Here is a 27,711-nt window from a genome sequence, read left to right on the forward strand (position 1 = left end):
GCAGCCCACCCCGTACTTTCCCGAGGCCTTCTAACCTAAAAAACCGCCCAGTCCACGCCAGGCAGCCTGCTCTACCCGTGTAGCCGCCAGCTGAGTGTAGTGAACTCCTGATCAATTCAGCGGAACCCGAAATCCCACCACCCTATGGCGCAAGTCAAGGAATATGCAGCCAACACGGTCCCCAAACCGTCTGAGCCTCTGATTCAGACCCTCCACCCGGCTCTGCACCAAAGGTCCTCCACAGTCGGTTCTGTCAACAATGCTGCAGATGGTGAGCTCTGCCTTCATCTCGTAAGCAAGACCGGCAGCCTTCACCAAATCAGATAGCCGCTGGAATCCAGAGAGGATTTCCTCAGATCCAAAGCGACACCACCTCTTTTAACTTACTCTTAAAACATTGTATCCTGTTCTCATTAACAAGCCTCACTGCTTTGTGTGAACCTGCCTCAGGGCTGTAAGGTGCTATAGTGCCTATTTTCACTAAATGTGCATAAAGATCAGATAGTACATTAACAACTGGGTACATATTAATTGTTTCAACTTGAGCAGTCTATAAAAATGTTATCAATCCATGTCTTACTATCTCGCTGCACACACAAGTTGGAAAATTATCTACTGAAACTAGACTGTAACACACTAATAATGATTACAGTTCTTTTTTTTTCCCTGTCGGTATCTTTTAAGAAATCTACCTTGAAATCTCCACAAACTACTAACTGTTTCTTCTTGTCTGACAGGTAGCTCAATAATGCATCTAGATAAATAGCTGAAAGTTTCCTAGACAGGATCTGTAGACTGTGGCAATTACCAGATAAGTATTTTGCAGCTACAACTCACAAGCACATGCTTTTTGGTCCTGATCTACACAAAAACTATTTGTTTCAATACTTTTGACTTTATGGTCAAATTTACTTAAGTTGTAACTCTTCCTTTTCCCATGTTAACTCTACAAGAAGATTATGCTAGTCTATAATCCCTGATATTTAGCTTCATCATCCCTGTGGTTACATAGTGTTCCGGGAGGCATGGACCATTTATCACTTCGGAATTTTTCACATCTTCTAGACAAATAAGAAGCTCATGTATCTTGTTTTTCAACTGCCAAATGTTCTACTTAAACAAATTAATTTTATTTTTCTGGAAACTATTAAACATATTATGATTCTGTTCTGCACTAATTTCTTTCAATATTCTGCCTGTAAGCTGACTCTAGCTTAAAAAACATCTCTCTCTGACTCCAGTAATCACAGGCATTTTGCCTGTGCCCCATCCCTTACACTTTCTGCATGATACTCAGCTAATCCATGCTTCCCCCACATATCCAAGTGGAGACCATGATTTATGTATCCTTATCTTCCAATTGCAGCAACAGACATGGCACAGATATGACACTTTCTTTCAGTCAAAAGCAATCAACTCAGCTCTATGTTTAAGCTGTGTAAGACCTGAGTTTCTCCTGGTGTATACAACTTTCAAATAACTTCCGGGAATTCAGCCAGGTAACACTTTCAGCGACCGCCGATATTCCGGCGGGAGAACACCCCGCCATTTTCAAGGCAAACTGCAACGGACAGGCGGCGTACATGCAAATTTAATACCTCAGTTCTCCGACAGAAGCAGGAAAGATAACACACACACACACACACACACACACACACACACACACACACACACTGAACACTAGTGCCACCAAAGATGACCAAAGTCAGAGCTATCGATAGTGAGACTATGAATTCGCAGGTGAGGCAGCATTGACTCTGTTCCTCTGTTTTTTGACAAGGGAGAGAGCCGGATTCCAAACAGAGTTTAAACAGAAACCTCCATCCCTGTTAACGAGGTTGCTCGCTAATTTAATCTCAACTGCCTCCCTAATGACACTGTCCCAATAGCTGGACGTGCATGCCAATATCTCGGTGTTATTATATAACATGGGGTGACCAGTATCCAAGCAATGTTCGGCAATAGCAGATCTATTTGGCTGCTGTAATCGTGTGTGCCGTTTATGCTCAGTACATCTGTCCTCCACGGTCCTGATGGTTTGACCAATATATGCCATGCCGCAGCAGTGATCGCAAATTTATTTATGGAAGACTTCGAGGAACGTGCATTGGAGTCGGCGCCTTTAAAACCCACCTGTTTCTTTAGATATGTTGATGATATCTTCGTTGTTTGGCCTCATGGTAGGGAGAATTTGAATGTCTTTCTAGAACATCTAAACTCGATCCACCCGAACATTCGTTTAATGATGGAGGTGGAAGAGGATGGTTGCCTTCCCTTTCTCGACGTGTTGGTTTGGAGGAAGGATGATGGATCATTGGGACATGCAGTCTACAGGAAACGTACTCACGCTGACTTGTACTTACAAGCTAATAGTTGTCACCATTCGGCTCAGCGTGAAGGGGTACTTCGTACCCTGGTACACAGGGCACATGTCGTTTCTGACGCTGAGACTTTGCCAGCTGAGCTATCCCATCTTGAAGTTACATTTCGTCAAAATGGTTATAGTGATAGACAGATTGAACATGTGTTGTGCTATCGACCAACTGTACATCGGGTGATTGATGATAATTCTGAGTCAACACCTAAGTCTACTGCCTTTTTGCCTTACGTAGGAAACACGTCCAATAAGATCGGTCGTATTTTACGGAAATACAATGTGAAATGTGTTTTCCGACCTCCATCTAAAATTAGAGCACTTTTGAGTTCCGTTAAGGATGATCTTGGACTGCGTAAGGCGGGTGTATATCGTATTCCTTGTAGCTGCGGCATGGCATATATTGGTCAAACCATCAGGACGGTGGAGGACACATGTACTGAGCATAAACGGCACACATGATTACAGCAGCCAAATAGATCTGCTATTGCTGAACATTGCTTGGATACTGGTCACCCCATGTTATATAATAACACCGAAATATTGGCATGCACGTCCAGCTATTGGGACAGTGTCATTAGGGAGGCAGTTGAGATTAAATTAGCGAGCAACCTCGTTAACAGGGATGGAGGTTTCTGTTTAAACTCTGTTTGGAATCCGGCTCTCTCCCTTGTCAAAAAACAGAGGAACAGAGTCAATGCTGCCTCACCTGCGAATTCATAGTCTCACTATCGATAGCTCTGACTTTGGTCATCTTTGGTGGCACTAGTGTTCAGTGTGTGTGTGTGTGTGTGTGTGTGTGTGTGTGTGTGTGTGTGTGTGTGTGTGTGTCTTATCTTTCCTGCTTCTGTCGGAGAACTGAGGTATTAAATTTGCATGTACGCCACCTGTCTGTTGCAGTTTGCCTTGAAAATGGTGGGGTGTTCTCCCGCCAAAATATCGGCGGTCGCTGAAAGTGTTTCCTGGCTGAATTCCCGGAAGTTATTTGAAAGACTAACAGCCATGTTGTCCAGTGCAGGTCACAGTGCTGTTAAACGTCCACAAACCCCACACGGGTGTGTGCTGGTGCTGCTCTTACTTCCTCCAAGTCACATTTAATACTATACTCTCAACTGGTAGCTAGACAGTTCCTTGCTCCTCCTACTATACGTATCTGATCCTCTCCATCAAAATCTCTGCACAAGGCCCCTATGTTCTCTGTCACGGCTAAGCTTGGCACTAGGTTTCAGAAGTCTGTTATCCTACACCCGTTCTGCAACTGCTGCCTAGCAGCAAGACTCTTTTCTTGATTTGATAATACCAGTCTCATACTTGCATTAATCGCTCATATCACCATTAACTTTGTGTATCACTAATTTCATTCTCTCCCTGTGATTAATGTGTGTTGTATTTCTTTCACCCAGAAGAGCAATTTCCAGTTATTTCATGTTACCGTGACAAGTGTACATCTACTGTATATAGCCTCTGTACACTCTCTCACTCTCTCCCTCTCTCTCTCTCTCTCTCTCTCTCTCTCTCTCTTTGCCCCCCCCCCCTCCCCCTCTGTAGCTGCAGCTGCTAATGCCCAGTTTGAATCCTAGTGGTGGAAGAAATTTTCATTGCTAGCATTTGACTGGCAAGAGGAGTAGAAATGGTGAAACAAACTTAGCACCAATACCCTGAGTTTAGTTCCACATCTCTCAACAATAGCTCACTGAGTGATGGCACGCAACGCTGTGGATGGTGATCCAACTGTCAAATGGGAGTACTAATCTTGGCAGTCTACCTAGGCTATGTGCTAGCACCAGTTTCGTCCTCTCCCTTCCTTCATCCATAAGCCCACAAACAACACTACACTGTACAAGTACTCATCACTGTCATCCAAACAACACAAACACATACCAAGCCTTAATAAATCAGAGGAGTACAACAGCAAACCACCTCCAATAGAACCATGACTAGAATGGCAATGCACGACTGTGATCTGCCCCCAACACTAGTTTCCTAAGTATGGAACCTACTTGAGCTTTCACACTCTTCATGAGATTTTAAGACCTCTCCAGTACCATAAATGTGAGGTGACTATGTTCAGTAAAAGAAACAATTTCTGAAATATTCCTTTTTTCAAAGATGTGGTAATATTATTGCATTTTGCTGAACATAAATAGTAATCATATAAAATGGGTGTGGAGCACATTAAACTGGACATTTCAGCACCTCAATGCAAAAAACAAATTTCTGTAGGTTCAAATGGCTCTGAGCACTATGGGACTTAACATCTGAGGTCATCAGTCCCCTAGAACTTAAAACTACTTAAATCTAGCTAACCTAAGGACATCACACACAGATCCATGGCTGAGGCAGGATTCGAACCTGTGACCGTAGCGGTCGCGCAGTTCCAGACTGAAGTGCCTAGAACCGCTCGGCCACAATGGCTGGCATTTCTGTAGGCAACTGGTAGTATCATGATCTCTACTTCAATAAAAATTAAAGGTATTTTACTCTTTTCACATGTATTTTATCACTGTGGATATAGTCTTAATAGAAATTGCCCAATAGCAGGACAAATATCCAGTGCCCTGTCAGGAAAGCAAACTAGCAATTCGAGGATCAACACTGGTGAGACTCTAATGGAGCTGATTTACTGAGTGGTGGTTGTTCACAAGCAGTGTAATGCATGGCCATAATGTCTGTTGGGCAGGAGGGAACATGAGTGAAAGAGAACTGATTTTAGTCAAAAATCTAAAAACAAGCCACAAAATGTGATGTAATGATGAAACGATAGATAATTTATTTGCATGGGAGTGATGCAATTTCAGCTCAGGTGTGGCAAAACACTGAAGTACTACTGTAAGTATGGCACTGATGGCTTTCACAACCATGAAGAGGACAATCTCCAAACATCTAATTTTATTTGAACCATTAGACAATAAATCAATGATGTTTCAGGCTAAAATGAAATACAGATAATGTTGTGTAGATCCATATCAAGCTGAGTAATTTTTGTCAAAGTCTCTATAATTTTATTTACTCAGAAAGGTGGTATTGGTGTAAATTTCTTGCTAAATTCAGAAAGAGATTCAGAATGAGTGCAAAAACTGGCTGGTGACTCTCAATATAAGTAAATGTAATTTACTGCACATAAAAATAGTTTCTAGGGGCTTGTAGTATTTGACTACTTCATCATCAATAAGTCATCTGAGACAGTTATGATAAACAGTTATGATAACCAATTATTTCATGATTCAAGATGAAATAGCTATATAAAGAAATATGAAATAGCTGTCAACCTGAGATTTGCTGAAAACTGCTTTGTAACAATAATTCACCTGCAAGGAAGCCACTTACAAAATTACTGTCCAACCACTTCTTGCTGTTTCTCTCAGATTCTTGTAACAGATCATGATGATGATGATGATGATGATGATATTTGGTTTGTGGGGCACTCAACTGCGCAGTCATTAGTGCCTGTACAAAGTCCCAATTTTTACACAATCCAATCTAGCCACTGTCATAAGTGGTGGTGGTGGTGGTGATTATGATGATGATGATGATGAGGACAACACAAACACCCAGTCCCCAGGCAGAGAAAATCCCCAGCTGTCTTGTAACAGAAAATAACAACAAAACCTCATGTAAAAGTTGCACAATTTGTCATAGGTCTGTTAGCTTGACAGAGAATGTTACATACATGCTCAACATATTCTAGTCACACATGAAGAAAGAAAGGCTTTATTCAAATGAATAGGATTGCTTTAAGATTTTACAAGCACCACACTTTTTCATACAAGTTAAGTGGTGTGTGTGTGTGTGTGTGTGTGTGTGTGTGTGTGTGTGTGTGTGTGTGTGTGTGTTTGGTGGGGAGGGGGCAGGGTGGGGGGAAGACAGTGAGTAACTTGTGTGAATCTATACTGAATTCATATATACTTTCCACATACTGGGCCTCATGATACGACATTTGATATTTACAGCCCTGTCAATTTGTTTACAATGTTCGTATGCCATGGAATTGTACTTAGTCTGAAAAATTGTGGGTCCAATGTGACATCACATGGTCTGTGCCTCATTGCAATTTATCAGGCTTGCAACAAATTTCAAAGCCCATGCCATCTGGATAATTCCCACTAACATAGGTTTACAGCTGGGTTCTCTCCCTGTAACATACCCTTCATTCCCATAACATCCTTAGCCTCAACCTTTTTTTGTCCCTGTCTTCCATCTGCCTCAACTCCCTATCTCACACATGCCTATTATCTCCCCCGCCCCCAAATTTGAAAGACTATATTGACTGATTATAAAGTGCTTAACTTGTGATAACTGTTCCAAATGAGATTTAACATAAGAATTAGAAACAAAAAATATTAAATGAAGTTATTCAGAAAAAATATTTTGAACTGTGTCATCTTTCTAATTGCACACTGTAGAATCGACATGAATAACATTATTTCTTATAGGCTGGACGTTTAAACTTAAAAGTGTGAAGTTTTGTTCATGTTATATAACCTCCCAGGTTCAAGGCTAATAACTTAATGCACTTACAGCACCTCTATCTTCCCTATCCACTTACATCTTCCAGGCAGTGGGCTATTCCCTGCTATATATATGTAGGAATATCAAGGTCACTGATACTGAAACATGTTTGCTGTTAAACAATGTGTCATTTTAATTGGGTAAGAGATGTGTTTCTGTTTCCAAGTTAATCACAAATATGTACAACATTTGCTACAGCTGACTACCCACTATACCTATTGCTACTTGCTGATACCATTTTACTACCCATCTCAAGGAAACAGAGTATCTCTCCATTCAATTTTCTAAATCCGTAAGCAATCTGCAACTAATGTACTCCACGCAGAGCTAATGGCAAATGCACTCAGATGAAATAAATCATATGGTTACACATTGACCTCATGTGATCTAAACAGCTGGAAGGTAATTTCAATGGCCCAGGAGACCAATGTGTCACTACAGTTTCAGTATAACAACTTGGAAACAGTTGTTCGTGAGAGAAAATGAATATGTAAATTTCTGTTTGATATGCAGTACTTTTACACATATAAAAAGAAATAAAAGTTGACGTGAATGATAAGTTTTGGACTATATATGTCGCACTGAAGCTAATGTATTTGGGTTCACATAAAAGTGAATATGCTGTTTATCTTCCGGTACACTATCTGGAAATGGAGTAGGATAAGGTCCTAATGAATGGGGTATACTATGTACCCTCTGGAACACACATGTACAGTTTCATCATCTTGAGACATAGCTATTTGAAAACCACAGCAAAAGACAGTAAACTACAACATATCACTGAGTCCTCTCTTGAGTGCTTAGGTCCAAGGCTAAGGATTCTTTGGTGCCTAAAAGAAAGGGTTTAATAGAGATCTAAGCTCTTTTCAGGACAAAAATTTCAAAAAATGAATTTTCCTCATAGATTAAAATTGTGTGCCACATCTCTGATTTCCATGGCACACACTCCTTCATTTGAGAACTGTTCACTGAAGGCAACAATCCATATTCAAGCACTACTATCACACAGTTTTAATCAGTGGGAAAGGTTTATTTCACCGCACACTTCATGTGAGGATAAAAGTTTCCTTTTGCAATTTGATGGAAAACACATGTCACAATTAGTCATAAAGGTCCAAAACCTGCATGGATGGAATCCATGAAAGAAGATATTATCCCAACATACTGCTTAGACATTCTCTGCAGACTGTCTGTTCAGAAAGTCACATTTGGCATTGAACAGTACTGAAACTGTGTAAGAAAAGAATGAATAGTGTGAATGAAAAATAAAATCAACTGAATAAAATATCATACAAAAAGAGTGATTCAATTAGGGCTACAGTAAGATGAAGAGGACTTGCAAACAAATCAGAGTAAAAAAGGAATGAGAGAAAGGGAGTAGCATAGATTACTTACTTTATTTAATACTATTTGGCTCTACAGCCACACTGTTTATGAATATATTTTGTAGCTACATTTTCCATAACTACTTGGACATTTATTACAATGTGACAAGTTTCAAGAACACTTGTCTCATTTGGAAATTTACCTCACTCCAGTAATTTTTTGTCCCAGTAATGTTACTGTCTGTCTGCTAACTTACATGTACTTAATCCGACCACTGCTCAATAAACATCAAACGTATTCCATGAGGTGTCAGTCTGCTGAATTCTGATTAACTCCATTAAATTCTGGTATTATGACAAGAATTCAGAGACTGCAAAAGTTAACTTTTAAGTATCTTGGAAAGCAATAACACAATATACTTACTGAACATAGAATGGAAGAAATGGTGCAATCAGTTTGACAAAAAGAGCTGGCAATATATCAGCTAATAAAATAGCTGCTGTTGAAATCTCGTTGCAATCACGAGACTGACTGACATCTGAAGACGTAGCATTTGATGGCTCTTGCACCTGTAAGATTAAGATGCAATATAAGCCACGTGTAATACGTGAAACACAGATCCTGTGCTAATGCTAAGGTGTATACATATATTACTGAGAGGTGTAAAATCATTAAATAATGACTCTTTCAATGTAATTCTCTTGACAATATTTGGAATGTCAAAGACGACAACAAAATTAAGTCAGACCCAAGTATACTGCCACCAGAAAAGGGACCAGGGACCAGAACTTCCATGGTTAGGCAGATTGCAGCCAGCAGATTTTAGCTGAAAAACTGGTCTTCAGCAGGTTACAATGTCCACTGGTGATGCCTGCACATTGTGACTTTGGCTACACTAATTACTCTAGTAATTTAACTTAGGAAACAGTCTCACACCATGATGAGACAGCAGTCTCTCAAGACACACTCAAGATTAAAGCTTGAGAACCCTTACATGGACAAATTAAGCAGCCGTACTGGACCCAACATAAGGGGCACAAACTGTAGTATGAGCATGACAACTAACACGAACCACACAGGTAAGCTTAATAAGACAAAAGTGTCTGGTTGAACAGTCTAATATAGCTGAAAGACAGTTGCAAGATTTCATGGCCAGAAGGTGCTGCAGAAGTTGCTATTACCTGGAAAGTCTGCATGCCAAAATTCGATTTTTTTTTTTTTTTTTAGTATCACTGTACACAAAAGAAAGCCTTGAGACAAAAGTGGCAATTAATTTAACTGGTCAACACATTGCCAAACTTAATAGTTAATTAACCAGACTAAAATATTTCAAAAATGAGACCGCTGCTTATTAAAAACGTGAGAGCTAGTTCTCCCTCTGGGTCATACTTGGGGACATACAGGACCTACAAAAATACTCTCTTACATTCTAAGGACATGTTAAAATAATTAAACAAGTTAACATATAGTTTTAGTAGTAGTAGTAGGAGGAGGAGGAGGAGGAGGAGGAGTAGCAGTAGCATTAGCAGTAGTAGCAGCAGCAGCAGAAGCAGCAGCCGCCATCGTCATTGCCATTGTTCTTGTCGCTGCTGCCACTGCCAGCACCATCATGGGTTAGATCTATGGATATATTTTAGTCCATCAGTCCACTTCTTTCTCGGTATTTCTGAACATCTTTTCCATATTGGTCAGTACTTGACAGCTTGTTTAGGTACACACTCATTCTCCGCACAAAGAAGATGGTTCAGCCTTTACATTTCAGCTTGGAATACATTCTAAGATTCTATGGCAGATGGTAGTCAAAGATATTGGATGATAGTTCTGTGGATCACTTCAACCACTCTTCTTGTAGACAGGTGCAAACAGTGCTCTCTTCCAACTGCTGGGCAAATCTTTTTGTTTGAGGTATCTGTTATTTTGTTGTTAAAAGAAGATGCAAATTCTGTATATAGATCTGACAGGGATTCCTTTGTGCCCTGGAGCTTTGTTTAATTTTAGCAGTTTCTGCTGTTTCTAACTGCCACTGACACTAATACCCATATCACTCACCTTTGCAGTTGTGCAAGAGACTATATAGTGAAGTCAATAACAGCTGTGAATATGTATCATGGAAATTAGGAAACCTCGTCTGCTGTATGAAAATCATTTTTTATTGGACAGTTGTTCTAGAATTAAACTGGTGCAGTATTCCAGCATTTCTATTTTTGCTTAGCTGCCATGAATATCAGTTTCTGTGCAATCCATGAGTGTTTGGACGCTAATGTGGTTTTACTTATGACTGTAATTTTTTCACGCAAGGTCTTTCAATACGATTCCGCTATAGTCATTCAAAGGTTCACACATTATCCTTTTGACAGGCAAATACATTTTCTTTAGCAACACACATTGTCCCATTGACAGCCAAAGGTATTTCTTTCAGCATCTCTCTATCTATAACCTTATATACAACATCAATAATACTATTAGATACAATGAGAGGAAAAAAGTTTGCCTGGGTCCAGGAAATGTGAAGCTCTCCTTAGTTCCTGGATGAGTGACCAAGGAGCATTCTAGGCCAGCCTGACCAATTCTTCATCTTGTCCCTGTGTGGTGACTCATGGTCTTCCATGTATTGGATGTCTCACTACCTCACCACTATCTCTAAATCGTCTAATCTATCTCCCTGCTGAGGAAGCATAATGACAGCCTGCCTCAGATGCACTAACATTGTTTTCAAAGAGAGAAATACTTTGTTCGTGAACATTCACATCGGTCATTTTGAAGCAGACCTATGATGCAAGCCAATCAGATGATACGTTTCTCTTAGCTGAAAACTGTATAGACACCAGGTGGCAGTCAAAGTAATTGCAAATAAATACATCCATTTTCTAATATTTTGAGGAATCAGCCTCAGTTGCACAAATTTTCTGGTCTTTACCAGGTTTTGGCTACATTAATCTAGCCTTCTTCAGAAGCATAAAATTACTATAACATGCCAGAATAAGGCACAGTCAAGATTAAAATTAAAACCAATAGTACCTTGGTACCATGGTACCAGAATTCCGTGTGCAACTGTCAATGCCAACATTAGTTGCCGCTGCCAACTGACCATGTGGTGAAGAGATGCTGGGGCTGGACTTCAGGTAAGTAGTTTTATTTGACATGGTACCATGGGTTTTAATTTTAATGTTGACTATGCCTTACTCTGGCATGTTATAGTAATTTTATGCTTCTGAAGAAGGCTAGATTAATTTAGCCAAAACCTGGTAAAGACCAGAAAATTTGTGCAACTGAGGCTGATTCCTCAAAATATTAGTCTATCACAGATACTGACGGGGCTGCAATATGCTAAAACTTCTTACATCCATTTTCAATACCTTTCCTACGACCATTTGTCTGTTTGTTTAAAAATTAGACTATTATAAAAAGAAATCTTTTGAAAGAATGTGTAACCCAGAAAAGCCAACAATTGCACAATTTGTAGCGAATTGAGGTTTAAAGTATTACCTGCACATGTCTAAATAAAAAATAAAGAAAGACAATTGACTCCAGTTAGATTCAAATGCTCATCCTTTACATTCATAAACTGGCAGCCTATCCACTAGCCATTGAAACAGATGTGAGACACTCATCCTTGTAGTATTTCTACTGATGTGGAGGTTCTTACACTTCAACTGTTTCTACATGCCCAAATAATGATTTTCATATGAAATTATATGATGAGTTAAACTGCAATGAATCTCAACATATACTGTATCCGGAATATCATATTGCTTTTACTTGATGATGTAAGCAGGAAGCTGAAGTTCGCAGATCAGCACAGTTGTGAACAAGGCACTTCTGAACTTCGACTCTAAATTATTCATGCCGGGGAATCGTTTTGCCTCTCATTGTACATATCTAGCAAGTGCTTGGTAAATTATTCTTCTAAACTTCAGTTATGGTTATTCTACATACTCCTGCCTATAGTGAAAATTTTCACATTTCTCCTGTAGATATGGTGCTACTCCTTCTTTATCTAGTTCACTTGTATGATTTCAATGGGTCTCCACAAGACAGTTTTCCAACAGTGTTGTTCTGATTTTGGCACACCTCTGTGAGCACCTGGCTAACTTTCTCTTGATGTCTCTGTTGTATTTATATGTTATATTGCAGTTGACACAACTAAAGTCTGATATTTGTCTGGCACAGGTGTCACCTCAGCATATTTTTAATCTTATAATTTCCTTTCCCTGAAATAAAATAACTTTAGTTTCATTAAAATTTTTAAAAGAATTCACTTCTGTGCAGATTGTTCCTTTATTTTGAAATAAATACTTCATTATTAGCAATTAGTTATTTTTTGCCCCTTGGGGATTCTCAAGTTACATCAGAATAAAAATTATTGTTTGTATGAAATAATGTTGCCTACAGCTGTCATTTCTTTCTTTACTCATCTATGACTGTACAATTGCGATCTTACATCGTTAGCAAGCATCTTATTAAACCCAAGTACCACACTTCATTGTACAAGGAATTAGTTAAAAGTGATACATAATAATAAGTCATTAATAAAACTTACTTTATAAACCATTAATTGATTGTCCATTATGCCATATAAGTCTCTGGATCTGTATATATATTTAAATAGCAACCACTGCCATTGTCTTTCAGAATGCTCATGGTGCAGTTGTCATAAAATTCATATTGCTAGCAGCATTAGTGTGGGTGCAAATCTCAGTTTTCAAAATTACATATAGTTCATGTACCATTGCACTCAGAATACATAGTATGGCCATACCATGTTCACTCTGGGCATGGGACTATAGAAACACTGTTGCAAAGATGTTATGCTAAAGCATACACAGCCATGCAAAGACAATGTACATAGATGATGCAAATGGGTTTTTTCTTTTAATTAATTAGATAGTACTGTCATGTTACACAGATCATCTACATCTACATTTATACTCTCCAACCCACCTTGCAATGTTTAACAGAGGACAATCTATGAACCATTGTTACTTCCACCCTTCCCTGTTCCATTCGCAAATGGTTCACAGGAAGAGCAATTGCTGGTAAGTCTCTGTGTCGACTCTAATCTCTCTAATTTCACCCTCATGGTCTTTTCACAACATATACATAGGAAGAAGAAATATAATCATTGACTCTTCTATGAAAGTACACTCTCAGAAATTTAATCTAATTTAATTTAATCTAATTTCACCCTCATGGTCTTTTCACAACATATACGTAGGAAGAAGCAATATAAACATTGACTCTTCTATGAAAGTACACTCTCAGAAATTTAACAGTATACCACACCATGATGAGGAAAGCCTCTCTTACAGCGTCTGCCACTGGAATTGGCTGAGCATCTCTTTCACACTTTCACACTTGCCAAATGAACCTATAACAAAATTTTCTCTTCTTCTTTACATTTTCTCCATTTCGTCTATCAATCCTATCTGGTATGGATCCCAGACTGATGAGAAATATTGAAGTATTGGTTGAATGAGGGTCTCGTAAGTTACCCCCTTTGTAGATGTTCTGTACTTCCTGAAGATTCTTCCAATGAATCTCAGTCTGGCATCTGCCTGGACTGTCATTAGTTTTATGTGGTCGTTCCATTTTAAATTACTCCACATGCATACACCAAGCAGTTTATGGATGTGATTGTTTCATGTGATTGTTCCACAATCATGTATTCATACAATAATGATCTTTCTGCCTAATCATGCACAACACATTACATTTGCTTGTGTTGAGCGTCAACCACCAATCCATGCACCAATCATCAATCCTCTGCAGGTCTTCCTGCATTTTGCTACAATTTTCTAGTATTGCAACTGTTTTTATACAACAACATAACCTGCAAAAAGCCTTAGGGAGCTTCTAATGTTGTCTACTATGTCACTTACAAGTATTGTGAATGTAATGAACTTATAAAACTCCCTTGGGGTATGCCTAAAGTCACTTTTACATCTGATGACTCCTCTCCATTGAGAATGACACACTGAGTTCTGTTTACAAGAAACTCTTCAGTCCAATCACAAAGCTGATCTGATATTTCGTACGCTCATATTTTGTTCATTAGGTGGCAACTGAATACCCTATGAAAGTCAAGCAACAAGGAATCTACTGCCTTCTGGGTCTCGTAGATAAACGGAGCAAGCTGGTTTCACACAATTGTTGTTTTTGGAACCCATGTTGATTCCTATGCAGGACATATTTGATCTCCAGAAATGTCATAATATTGGGCAGGAGACACCCATTTGGAGAGAAAACAATGAATTATTGTAAAATTGTAATTTTTTAAATTCAGCTTCTGTACTCTGAATTGCTTGCTGTCCACAGTCCCAGCACATGATGCTAATCGTGATTCATATGGTGTGGATTGCTGACAGACTGATGCCTTGGTAGAGCGTCAGTTGCATTCTTGGACCAACAGAGCTACAGGGATGAATCATGTGGGGTCTCAGGTGTGGGTGAGACATTTCACTCTCTTCGTTTCTGCCTTCCAATCTGCTAACATGTTCCTCTCCACTGGAGTGGCCTCCTCCAAATGAATGGTGACTGCTCTGGGTGCACCGTCTGTACACCTTTATAGTGAATAAAGACCCACTGGGGTTTCTACCAGGTTTTTACTCATTGTGTCCTATCAAGCAACTATCCTGAATCTCCACTTAATGATCCATCCCTGCCCATCCTGCATAATGTGCGAGTATAAAACATTTTCCAAATTCTAAAACTGACCAACATCAGAGATATGGGCCTATCGTTTTGTGCACATGTCTAATGACCCTGTTTGGAAAAGGCAATAACCTTTACTGTTTTCCAATAATCAGAAACACTTCAGTCCTCCAGAGACCTATGGTACACTGCAGCTAAGAAGAGGGGAAAGTTCTTTTGCATTCTCTATGTTGAATGGTACTGGCATCCCATCAGGTCCAGTGGTCTCTCCTCTGCTGGCCAATTTCAGTCGCTTTCCTATACCATGGTCATTTATTTTGATATCAGCCTTTTTGTCATTTGTGTGATGATTTAAAAAAGGTACTACAGTGTGATCTTCCTCTGTGAAGCAGGTTTTGAAAAAGAATTTAGTATTTCAGCCTTTTCTGAGTCTTCCTCTGTTTCACTGACAATATGTTCACAGAGTGTCTGGACAGATGGCTTCAATCAATTTACATCTACATCTCCATCATACTCCGCAAACCACCTAATGTTGTGTGGCAGAGAGTACTTTTGGTACCACTATCTTATCCCTCCAACCCTGTTCCACTCACGAATAGTGTGTGGGAAGAATGATTGTCAGTAACCCTCTGTATTGCCTCTAATGTCCCATCTGTAACATCTGCCAGTGGAGTTTATTTAGCATCTCCATAATGCTCCCTCGCCAGCTAAATGATCCCGTGACGAAACATGCTGCTCTTTGTTGGATTTCTCTGTCTCCTCTATCAGCCCTACCTGATAGGGATCCCAGATAGATGAACAATACTCAAGAATTGGGCAAATAAGCGCCTTATAAGCCACTTCTTTCGTGGATGAGTTACATTTCCATAAGATTCTTCCGATGAATCTGAGTCTCGTATCTGCTTTTCCCACTATCTGTTTTGTATGGTCATTCCACTTAAGATCACTCTGGATAGTTATGCCTAGATATTTTACAGCAGACACTGTCTCCCGCTGTTTGTCATCAATAATGTGGTTATACAGAAGCAGATTTCTTTTCCTATGTATCCACAATATGTTACATTTATTTACATTCAGGGCCAACTGCCAGAGGCTGCACCATTCATCAATTCTCTGCAGGATGTATTGCAAATTCTTACTATCTTCTGGCATTGCTATTTTGGTATAAACAATTGTGTCATCTGCGAATAGCCTTAAAGAGCATCCGACGCTTTCTATTAGATCATTTACATATATCGTAAACAGCAATGGTCCTATCACACTTCCCTGTGGTACTCTGGATGTTACCTTTGCCTTTGTCAATTTAGTTCTGTTAAGAGAAATGTGTTGAGTTCTATCTACAAGGAAGTCTTGAATCCAATCACAGGTCTGCTCCGATACTCCATAAGCTAATATTTTTTTGATTAAACAGCAATGCGGGACGGTGTCAAATGCCTTACTGAAACCAAGGAACATGGCATCAACCTGAGGGCAGTTGTCTATGCACTGTGGATCTCACTGAGAAACAGAGCAAGCTGAGTTTCACAGGATCTCTGTTTGCAGAATCCATGTTGATTTTGACAGAGGAGACGTTCATTTCCCAAGAAAGTCATAATTCTTGAGCATAAAACATGTTCCATAATTCTACAACAGATTGATGTGAACGATATAGGTCTATAATTGTGTGGATTGGTCTTACAGCCTTTCTTAAAAGTGGGAATGACCTGCACCTTTTTCAGTCATTTGGTACCTTTTGTTGATCAAGTGATCTATGACAAATTCCTGCTAGAAGGGGAGCAAGTTCTTTTGCATAATCTTTATAGAATCTTATAGGTATCTCATCTGGTCCTGAAGCCTTTCCACTACTAAGCAATTGTAGCTGCTTTTCAATTCTGCAATTGGTTATCTCAATGTCTGCCATTTCGATGTTCACACGACAACTGAAAGGAGGGGCAGCGTTACAATTTTCCGCGGTGAAACAACTTCGGACAACCGAATTCAGTATTTTGGCCTCCTCTCTGTTTTCTTCCATTTTGATGCTGGTGTGGACGCTGAGAGAATGAATAAATGATTTTGACCCACTTACTGATTTTATGTATGACCAAAATCTCTTAGGATTTTTCTCAAGTCAGTTGACAACATCCTACTTTCAAAATCATTGAATGCTTCTCTCACTGCTCTCCTTACACTCATTTTTGTTTCATTCAGCTTTTGTTTGTCAGCTAGCTTTTCTTTCTCCTGAATCTGTGATGAAGTGCTCTTTGTTTAAGTAGTGCTTTTCTAACATGGCTATTAAACCAGGGTGGATCTTTCCGATCCCTTAAAATCTTATTCAGGACATACTTTACGATACCTCTGAATTTTTTCCATTTGTTCTTTACATCTTTAACATATGACCAAAACTTTGTAGGTTTTTCTGTCAAGTTGGCAGATAGAATTTTACTTTCAAATTCACTGAATGCTTAACGAATGGCTATCTTTAGGCTAATTTTGTCTTCATTTAATTTTTGTTTGCTTGTTAAGGTTTGGCTATGTTTAAATTTGGAGTGAAGCTTGCTTTTCTTTTGTAGCAGCTTCCTAAAATGGGCCTTGAGCCACAGCTGGTCTGTTTCCTCCCTCACAACTTTGCTGGGCACACAACTGTCTGAAGCATATTGTACAATTCTCTTGAACTTTGCCCATTGATACTCAATATTGTTGGTAATGGAGATGAAATTTTCATGCTAACCACTCAGGTAATCTGAAATCTGTTTCTTGTCACTCTTGCTGCCTACCTTTGTATTCCTATTTACAGTCATATTCAGTTGTGCTGTAATGGTTGTATGATCACTGATTTCCTGTTCTACTCTAACTGAGACAAAAAATTCGGGTCTGTTTGTCACCAGCATATCAAAGATGTTACCTGATTAAATGCTAAAGGCAGTTTCTGCATAAGCCATTTACAACTATTTCATATGATTCCCTGTCCCCACTACCCAACCTGATTACTTGAGTCTCCCCATCTACAGCTGGCAAGTTGAATTCTCCACCTAATACTACAACATGACCACGAAATTTACGTGGAATATCCTCAAAGTTTCCTCTCAAATTTTCCACCACTACTGCTCCTGAGGCAGGGAATCTATAAAATCATCCGATGATAAAATCTGTGTATAAACAATAAGCTGCTGTTTGTGCTGCTACTGCTGCTGAGCTCCACTCTGCTCTGAGACTGGAGCTCTACTAGTATTTACATGATAAATCGTAATAATGAGGAATGAGTCATTTTACATTCAAATAATTAATTAGTTTATAAATATGGCTAAGGGTTGATCATTTACAATGTGTTTTTTTTTTATATTCAGATATGAGTTAATAATTGCTACCAACCCTTCTTTATACATTGCAATAACAGAAATTCTTCTACAGAATAGAAGGAATTGTCAAAGAGAAACTTTTTCAGTTTGTTCTCAAATTTCATTTTGCTATCTCTCAGACATTATATATCAAATTATTCAGGAATAAAGGAGATGACTCACTGAAAGGCAGAAGCTCTGCATCATTGACAGGATTTTTTTTTTTAAAAAAAAAAAAGGTACAGAGCTTGGCTAGCTTTCGGAATGTACTTCCTTTTTCAAGTTTGTAGGTAAAAATCGTAGAGGGAGACCAAGAGATGAATACACTAAGCAGATTCAGAAGGATGTAGGTTGCAATAGGTACTGGGAGATGAAAAAGCTTGCACAGGATAGAGTAGCATGGAGAGCTGCATCAAACCAGTCTCAGGACTGAAGACCACAACAACAACAACAACAGGTAAAACATGAGCATGTGTGTGTACCAACACACACACGCATACACACACACACAGGCGTGTGCATGTGAGTGAGTATGTGTGTTTGTGTTCATGTTTTTCCTACAAGCTTGATAAAGGAAGTACATTCTGAAAGCTAGCAAAATTCTGTACCTTTTGTTTGCATACCTATCAATGATGCTGTGCCCCTGCCCCAGTCAACCAGAACTTTCCAGACATGTTATATCCTTGTGTAACTGATCAAAGATTTTGGTTGCAGCATGTGCACTCCTTTTTGTGCCAAAGGCATCCTTCTTGTCGAATAATGAACACCATTTTTTCTTGTGGTATCATAACTATGTACATCATTATTCCTCTTCATATGCAGTGGATTATTTGCAATAAAATTCATGAGGGAATAACTATACTGGGAAGCAGTAGTCAAAATGCCTAACTCCTTAAAATGATGTCTACAACACGCACCGTATATTATTCTTACAGCACATTTTTGAGCAATAAAGACTTTCTTTCTTATATATGAGTTACCCCAGAACATCATTCCATGTGGCATTATTGAATGCAAATATGTCAACTTACTGATCTGTGTCTCTGCAAGATCTGCAATGATTCCAAGTACAAATGTGGCCAAACTAAGTTGTTTTAGGAGATACAAATGTGCTTTTTCCAGTTTAAAAATTTTTTGAAGTTTTCAATCTATTTATTATTCCCTCACCATGCATTACACTTATCATTGGCATAGTATCTCTAGATGAACATAATGATTTATATAAAAAATTGAGAGTGAAGCTACTTGCATAAAACCAGTCAATGATACTTTTAATAAAATTGTTTGTCATTTCTTATGTTGCTGTATGTAAGCTTGGATTTATTACAATACTAGTGTCATCGAATTCTGTTTCTTGTACAATAGGCAGAAGATCATTTATATATGTGAGGAACAATTGCAGACCTAAGACTGAGCCTTCTCTCTAGACAGAAGACTCTCCCCTGACTACATTGGTTGAATTATTAAGGACTTCAGAGTGATAAGATGGGTTAAAAAGACCAAGGTATATAATTTACCAGTCAAGTAACTAAAGTGCAATAAATTGTACTCTTATACGATGGCTATTCAGAAAGTAAGGTCGGATGGAGTGTGAAATGGAAACCACAGTGGAAACCCGATGAAGCTTTGCACAGATGTGTTGGGTAGTGTCTCTAGTATGCCCACTGATTGTGCCATGTCACTCTTTTCAGTTCTGAATGCACAGTGAGCACGTAAAGATGCTTAGAAGAATAGTTTCTCCTGCCAAGTATGAGGGCCTGGTTTGTGCTTTCACCTGATGTCATGCAGCCCACATAACATAAATGTCACACGTTTCCTTCTGCATGACAATTCTTGGCCACACTCTGAAGGGGAAATAAAGATGCTCCTGCAGCATTTTTGATGGGAAGTGTTTGATCACCCACAATAGTGCTCATAATTGACTCTCCCTGAGTTTCGACTCTGCTCACATGAACTGCTAGCGATGAAGACAATGTTGTGGCACAGACAATGAGCTGCAGACCAGCATCGAGAATTGGCAGGAAGCACAGGCAGCTTCCTTCTATGACAAGGGTATTGGAAAGTTGGTACAGCACTACAACAAATGTCTAAATCAGAGTGGTGACTATGTAGAGAAGTAGCTGGAAGGTGTAGCTAATTGTTGCAAATAAATAAATAAATAAATAAATAAATTGATTTTCACAGCAGTTTTCATTTTGTGACTGATCGGACATTACTTTCCAAATAGGCCTGGTAGTTCTTCTATGAAATCTGTTTCAGATGCAATAGTGCTGACTACTGTCCTGCTGGCCTCAGTGGACTTATACTCATCCACTGCAATATATAATGTTTCTATTTGCCACTTTCCATTTCTCTCACCCCACCCTCAACAGTATGGCAACTACTCATAAATAAGCTGTGTCACAAGAACTGTGTGTGTAGAAACACTTAAAATGCAAAAAGACTGATAGCTCAAGTGCTATTTAAATTTCCTAAGCTATTATGCATCTCTATGTACCATTCAGTAACTAAGTGCCAGTAAAAAGTTTCCTTTCTACTTTTTTGTTTATTGTTTATACCCAGAAGTTTCCACCACAGAAATAATTTTGTTATAACTTTTATACACAATGCACCAGTTAAAATGTAGTGTATCTTGCTTTTTTTCTGGCCTGAGAGTGCAGCATCAGAAAAAAATCAGTACAAATAAACAGACAGAAAAAGGAAAGAGACAGATTGTTAGGACTTATGCGAGCCAACTGTGGTTACTTACAGTGCTATTAGTATCAAACGTTTTCAGAATATCATGGGCTGCACTCAGCATGACGACATATCCATAATTGTTGCACAATCCAAGTAACCAATATGCAGCCAAGTTTCTCCATTTTGCCTGAACTTGGTGCTGCTGCAGTGGTGTCGAGTCAGAAGTTTGTTCATCCATGGAGAATTTTTTGACTTTAGACTGGGCCACATTTTCAGTACCTGATATTAAAATATAATGGATTAGATCATGAATCAGTTCCAGCATCTAATATTAGAATACAATTTTAATTAGATGAACACAAATAAATCTTTGACACTGTACAGTTTCCTAATTGCACATTGGGCAGTGCTATCAATTATACAACAATTTATGATCATTGCATGACTTAACAGTCTCAAACAAAAACAGCCTGCATGGTGTCTTCCTGGGTATGCTGTCAGTTTCTCATATCTTCTTCACACAATAATTTGACAATGTAACTTATCATCATCATCATCATTGGGTGTTCCCAAATATAATGAATTGCCCATGAAGCTGCTTTCCCCTTTATGTGCTGAGTACCCCCTCTCATCCATTCCTAGGTGTTCCTGGGACACCTTTGATAGTCTGGGAGTACACAAAAACAGATGGTCTACAGTTCCCTGACTACAGAACTGCAGAAAAAAAAGGGAAGTGGTAATCCGCACAAGGGTGGGCATTATGTTGGCTAATCATTGTGCCAAGAAGTCACAGGGAATTTACACCTGAGAGGACATTTGCATTAACAGCACTGGTAAAACATGAAATCTTAATTACAGACTCTTAATTACTACTAAATAAAATGTTTATTTCTAAGGCTCCTTCCCAATGAAAATCTGTATAGTGTGGGCAATGTGATTTAAAAGGCTTTCTTTCTTAAATGAAACATTACTGCAGCATTTTTTTCCTTTCTTTCTTTCTTTTAAGCAGGCATCAAGTTGGAAATAGCTTCTGCATATACAATATCTATATACAATATCTTTTTTGTTTAAGCACTTAAAGGTTCTGATTTGGAATCAGTTTTATATAATATCAATTTATAATTGTTTTCTGTTTTTTTTCCCTCTGTTAGCATACAACAGAAGACTGATGGAATGCCCAATACTAGTTCAGCAAAGCAGTAAATAAATGTGCATATTATGCAGCTCCAGTCAACATTATCATATCAAAAATAATCATCATTCAGTTTATTCAAGCTGCTGGCTGCTGTGCATCAGTTGGCTCTGAGCACTATGGGACTCAACTGCTGAGGTCATTAGTCCCCTAGAACTTAGAACTAGTTAAACCTAACTAACCTAAGGACATCACAAACATCCATGCCCGAGGCAGGATTCGAACCTGCGACCGTAGCGGTCTTGCGGTTCCAGACTGCAGCGACTTGAACCGCACGGCTGTGCATCAGTGTTTGATATCAATATAGGGTAGCTACCTGGCACACTTTATACCACAAATTTTAGTCGCAAAATCTGTGTGTTTCTGTCATACTTTCATTTTACTTTTGAGAGATAGCACCTATTCTGAACACTTGACAGTATACTGTCTGCACTTCTGGGAGCATGCAGTGTGTTCGCATGTTAGTAATGTAGAGCACCCCACTCACTGTGCTAAACACTGCATAATGTTGCTTTTTCAAGTAGCTATTCTTTGTATTACAACTTATTCATTTTTTAAGTAATTTGTTTAAGTATGTTTCCCATCATCACCCCCATTCCTAACAGCACTTGTGATGCCTTACCTCTATAGTAATTTTTCATAGACAGTAAGGTATATGTGTGCTAATATTGTTTGAAATTTATCCACATGTCCCAAAACTAAGCCTACATGTCACACCTTTCCCTCTTTAGCTCCAGCCCAGTCCCTACCTACATCTACATCCACATCTACATCCATATTCCGCAAGCCACCTGATGGTGTGTGGCGGAGGGTACCCTGAGTACCTCTATCGGTTCTCCTTTCTATTCCAGTCTCATATTGTTCATGGAAAGAAGGATTGTCGGTATGCTTCTGTGTGGGCTCTAATCTCTCTGATTTTACCCTCATGGTCTCTTCGCGAGATATACGTAGGAGGGAGCAATATACTGCTTGACTCTTCGGTGAAGGTATGTTCTCGAAACTTTAACAAAAGCCCATACCGAACTACTAAGCATCTCTCCTGCAGAGTCTTCCACTGGAGTTTATGTATCATCTCCGTAATGCTTTCGCGATTATTAAATGGTCCTGTAACGAAGTGCGCTGCTCTCCGTTGGATCTTCTCTATCTCTTCTATCAACCCTATCTTGTACGGATCCCACACTGCTGAGCAGTATTCAAGCAGTGGGCGAACAAGCATACTGTAACCTACTTCCTTTGTTTTCGGATTGCATTTCCTTAGGATTCTTCCAATGAATCTGTCTGGTATCTGCTTTACCGACGATCAACTTTATATGATCATTCCATTTTAAATCACTCCTAATGCGTACTCCCAGATAATTTATGGAATTAACTGCTTCCAGTTGCTGACCTGCTATTTTGTAGCTAAATGATAAGGGATCTATCTTTCTATGTATTCGCAGCACATTACACTATGAATGTTATGCCCATTCCAATCCCACAGTAGTTTTGTTTTCAAATAGAAAGTTACATGTCTAACAAATTTGACTGAAACTGTTTTAAGCATTCCAGAGCTATGCTTTACAAATCACCCCTTCCTATTTTCACCCCCCACCACCCCCCACCCCCCTCACTCCAACAGGTTAAATGTCATCAGGACCATCACCAATAACCAGAGCAACCCTGAAAACTGTGGGTTCAACACCAACACAGTTCGAGTACTAGGGGTTTCATATGTCAATAGTAATTCTTTCCAGATAATAGGTCATACACAGATCAAGTTTGGGTGACATTGCTCTAGGTGCCCAGAGTTCTGCTTCCTTGTGTGAAGCTTGTCTTGTTATGTGATATCTGCTTATAGTAAGAGCCACAAATTTCTCCCATAAATCCTTTGACAAGACAGTTGGAAAACCATCATTGTACAATGTTCCTTTCTCAATATCTGTCAAACACCATGACTCTCTGGACCCAAGACTAGTTGTAAATATGTACTACATTCTTCATTCTCTTACAACTACTTTTAATGTGAGCAGATAACAGGATACCCATCATGAATATGGCAGCCATAAAATCATCACATCAAAAGTTTTTACTCAATTTCTGCCCACCCACACAACTTTCCTGAGCCAAGGACTGGAGCAAATATGCTCTAAATTCCTTGTGCTTCTACACTTGCTTTTAATATAAGCAAATATTATGACACTATATGCTGTGGGGTGCAACTAAAACCCAGCCTACCATAAACTATACTGGACACAAACTACAGTCACAGTATGAAAAAATATATGTCACATAATAACTACTGAACTTAATGGTTGACACGGTGAAATATAACATAAAGCACAAACAGACCAGAATTGTTGATAAACTAGGAGTAACTAAGTAGTTTGAAAATGCAGTAACTGATTCCATCATTTGTGGATAACATGCTGTTTTGGACCAATGGTACAAAAATGGAAGAAATTTTATCACACAAATGCATTTAGAGTCTGACAGAGAATAGTTAAAGTACAATTTATCACTTAACCATACAAGCACCTCAAGTGATCTACTCTGCAATCATTTAATTTCCATCTTCCAGGAAAATACACATTAACAATGTAGTTGTTTGTTTTAATGTAAATGCACTATAATGAATGCATTTTGCTTCATGTTATCTGTTCCTAGCTCTAAAATTTTGTTAGTTATTTGCTTACTTCATGCAGTCTGACAGGACAGGAGAGACATTACACAATATGCTTCCCAGCATCAGGCCCACTATAGTAAACACTACATGACTGCAAGTGCGGGTACTAACAATGGGAATCACCATTTCAGCCCACCGCCTCCTCTACCTCCACAAATAGGGGTACTAGGAGTATCTTACTCACATATTATTTTTTCCTAGAAAGTAAACCATATTTGTAGTAAGTTCCACTGAAATTTCTGCATACTTTCCAGAGTTATGCCTACCCCTTTTCTTCACCTACCCTCTCCCCATTCCTAAGAGTGCTGATAAGTGTGTTCTAGGCCACAACACTTTTCTTACAGAACTAAGTTATACCTGTAAATATTTGACATACATGGTTCCACATATTCAAAAGTTACACTTTATATGCCACCCCATCCTACTGCAACCGATACCCCTAGTGGTTAAATGTTATTGGAACTTACACCAATCAACCAGTAACCCTGTAAACTTCGGTTTTTCTGGAACTAAGTTACACCTGTAAATATTTTAGATACGTTTTTGCACATATTCAAAAGTTATACTTTACATATCAACCCATCCTACTGCAATTCATACCCCTAGTGGTTAAATGTTATTGGAACTTACACCAATCAGCCCAGTAACCCTGTAAACTTTGGATTCAGCACTAATACACGAAGGCATGCTGCAAAGTAATGCTTCAAAATTTTTTATCTGAAAACTCTTCAGATTTTAAAATAAAACAAACTTTCTTAGCATTCTACATCTTTATTCTTCAAGTCTACATATTTATTTCTCAACATAGTCATCCTTGTGACAAACACATTTCTCTCAACAAGACGTCAGTTTGTTGACACCATCACTGTAGAATGTCTGACTTTGTTGGCAGAGTCACAACCTCACCTCTGCTTGCACTACTTCATCATTATCAAAGTGATGCCATCGAACATATTCTTTAAGTTTTGAAAACAGATGAAAATCGATTGGGGCCAAGTTGGGACTGTATGGAGGATGACTGGTGACAGTGAACCCAAGGCATCGAATAGTTGCAGATGTCAGAGTGATCGCATGTATTCTGGCACAGTCATGCTGAAGTACAGGGTGTTCCATGTGTGGGTGAACACTTCAAATTCATGCTTTCAGTTTTCTGAGGGTCTTGCAGTGCCATGCACAGTTTATGTGGTGCCTTTGGGCATCAATTCCAAATGCACCACACCATGAACATCCCAGGACAGTGTGAGGATGATTTGCCCACTGATGAAAGGCCCTAATGTTGCTTGGTTCACACCTACAGAGTGGCATGTTACATATTTAGCTTTTACTGTGTTTTGTTAATAGTGTATTTCTTGAATTTCATGCATATTTCTCTATTTAAGAGGTGTAATCTCACGTTCTTGTAACTGTGATGTATAGAGTTAAACAGTCACTAGCACAGTTGTCATTTCTTTTGAACAGCTAACTACACAGATCATAAGGTGACATGTCAAGAGGGTAGAAAGCTGCATATCTAGGTTCCTGTAGGTGTTTTTACAGTCAGTTCTTGTTAGTAATACTAGGATGGGTAGGATGTGTGCACGCTGTGCGAGGACCCAGAAGGAGCTGGCAACAGCTCGTGAAGAGCAGAGACAGGCAGGACAGTGAAGGGGGAGGCGTGTTTATAGCGATAAGAAGTGCAATAGTATCGAAGGAAATTGACGGAGATCTGAAATGTGAAATAATTTGGGTGAAGGTCACGGTTAAAGCACGCTCAGACATGGTAATTGGATGTCACTATAGGCCCCCTGGCTCAGCAGCTGTTGTGGCTGAGCACTTGAAGGATAATTTGGAAAATATTTCGAGTAGATTTCCCCACCATGTTATAGTTCTGGGTGCAGATTTTAATTTGCCGGATATAGACTGGGAGACTCAAACGTTCACAACAGGTGGCAGGGACAAAGAATCCAGTGAAATTTTTTTAAGTGCTTTATCTGAAAACTACCTTGAGCAGTTAAACAGAGAACCGACTCGTGGTGATAACATATTAGACCTTCTGGTGACAAACACACCCGAACTATTTGAAACAGTTAACGAAGAACAGGGAATCAGCGATCATAAATCGGTTACTGCATCGATGATTTCAGCCATAAATAGAAATATCAAAAAAGGTAGGAAGGTTTTTCTGTTTAGCAAAAGTGACAAAAAGCAGATTTCAGAGTACCTGACGGCTCAACACAAAAGTTTTGTCTCAAGTACAGATAGTGTTGAGGATCAGTGGAAAAAGTTCAAAACCATCGTACGATATGCGTTAAATGAGTATGTGCCAAGCAAGATCGTAAGAGATGGAAAAGAGCCACCGTGGTACAACAACCAAGTTAGAAAACTGCTACGGAAGCAAAGGGAACTTCACAGCAAACATAAACATAGCCAAAGCCTTGCAGACAAACAAAAATTACGCGAAGCGAATTGTAGTGTGAGGAGGGCTATGCGAGAGGTGTTCAATGAATTCGAAAGTAAAGTTCTATGTACTGACTTGGCAGAAAATCCTAAGAAATTTTGGTCTTATGTCAAAGCGGTAGGTGGATCAAAACAAAATGTCCAGACACTCTGTGACCAAAATGGTACTGAAACAGAGGATGACAGACTAAAGGCCAAAATACTAAACGTCTTTTTCCAAAGCTGTTTCACAGAGGAAGACTGCACTGTAGTTCCTTCTCTAGATTGTTGCACAGATGACAAAATGGTAGATATCGAAATAGACGACAGATGGATAGAAAAACAATTAAAATCGCTCAAAAGAGAAAAGGCAGCTGGACCTGATAAGATACCATTTCAATTTTACACAGAGTACGCGAAGGAACTTGCCCCCCTTCTTGCAGCAGTGTACCGTAGGTCTCTAGAAGAGCATAGCATTCCGAAGGATTGGAAAAGGGCACAGGTCATCCCCGTTTTCAAGAAGGGACGTCGAACAGATGTGCAGAACTATAGACCTATATCTCTAATGTCGATCAGTTGTAGAATTTTG

General features: G+C 39.1%; 1 protein-coding gene across 11 annotated transcripts in view; it reads right to left on the bottom strand.

Moving 5' to 3' along the window:
* Positions 1-27,711, bottom strand: part of LOC124555062 (battenin) — a 244,701-nt gene that overhangs the window by 44,905 nt on the left and 172,085 nt on the right. For all 11 annotated transcript variants that reach the window (XM_047128839.1, XM_047128842.1, XM_047128846.1 and 8 more), the window contains 2 exons: positions 20,924-21,132; positions 8,633-8,778 (listed from right to left, as the gene is read on the bottom strand). In XM_047128839.1, coding sequence (XP_046984795.1) covers positions 8,633-8,778; positions 20,924-21,132 — 355 coding nt within the window. The remainder of the gene's footprint in view (positions 1-8,632; positions 8,779-20,923; positions 21,133-27,711) is intronic.

This window comes from Schistocerca americana, chromosome X (genome assembly GCF_021461395.2).
Source record: "Schistocerca americana isolate TAMUIC-IGC-003095 chromosome X, iqSchAmer2.1, whole genome shotgun sequence".
NCBI classification, from domain to species: Eukaryota; Metazoa; Arthropoda; class Insecta; order Orthoptera; family Acrididae; genus Schistocerca; species Schistocerca americana.